The 979-nt window shown below is 36.1% G+C and overlaps 1 protein-coding gene across 1 annotated transcript in view; it reads left to right on the top strand.

Annotated features, from left to right (window-relative positions):
• The window catches only part of LOC106677929 (uncharacterized), a gene marked incomplete in the record, with an annotated part of 13838 nt that extends 12878 nt beyond the window's left edge, over window positions 1-960 (top strand). Inside the window, 1 exon segment of the mRNA XM_067050354.1 lies at window positions 212-960. Coding sequence (XP_066906455.1) covers window positions 212-852 — 641 coding nt within the window.
• Between the last annotated feature and the right edge of the window lie 19 nt (window positions 961-979).

Raw genomic sequence — 979 nt, 5'->3', positions numbered from 1 at the left:
GGGTGCATTGCAAATGGTACAGCACAAGACAATTTGAATCCTATTGGCGCCCAACCACAAAATAATAATCTCGATTACTGCCCTGCATCGTGCAAATCGCCCACAGATGACATAAGAGCTAAAATATGCCTCGAAATGGGTTGTAAGCCAGAAGTAACTTCTAACCCAGAAGGTCAAGTTCATAAACCAAATGAGTGCCCAGATTCTTGTACATCTCCACCAAATGATTTGATGAAAATTGCATGTGCCACGATTGGGTGCATTCCAAAAGGTACACCACAAGACATTTTGAATCCTAATAGCGCTCAAAAACTAAATGATACTACAAGTAAATGCCCTGCATCCTGTAAATCACCTACAGATGATATAAGAGCTAAAGTATGCCTCGAAACGGGTTGTAATCCAGAAGTCACTTCTAGCCCAGAAGGTAAAGTTCATAAACCAAATGAGTTCATAAACCAGGAACCAAAAGATTCTATACCCGTTCAACCTAATCCAAATGTCACAGACCATGAAAGTCAGGTATCAAAAGATTCTACATCAAATCCTACTAATTCAGAAACGTCTGCAACTAAAACTCCTACCATAACAGAATTTTTAACACGCTCGAAGCCTAATTCAAGTGTTAGTGACGATGAAGCTCAGGAACCAAGAGATTCTATACCCGTTCTGTCTAATCCAAATGTCACAGACCATGAAAGTCTGGTATCAAATGATTCTACATTAAATCCTACTAAACCAGAAACGTCTGAAACTGAACGCTCTACAATAACAGAAGTTTTAAAACCAGTTGATGTTAAGCCAAATGTTACAGAACATGAAGAGATTTTATACCCATTCAGCAAAATCTAAATGTTGAGTCAATTACCTGTTGTTTATTTTATGCAGATTTTTTTAAACTGTTCAGTTATAGTATAATTTTGTTTTGATAAGTTAAATTAAAAATATCATTTATTCTTATAAAATACTATTCTTATAC

The sequence above is a fragment of the Halyomorpha halys genome, unplaced genomic scaffold (genome assembly GCF_000696795.3).
Source record: "Halyomorpha halys isolate HHAL.00 unplaced genomic scaffold, Hhal_1.1 Scaffold2425.1, whole genome shotgun sequence".
In the NCBI taxonomy this organism is placed as follows: Eukaryota; Metazoa; Arthropoda; class Insecta; order Hemiptera; family Pentatomidae; genus Halyomorpha; species Halyomorpha halys.
This window is presented reverse-complemented; position numbering and strand designations above follow the sequence as displayed.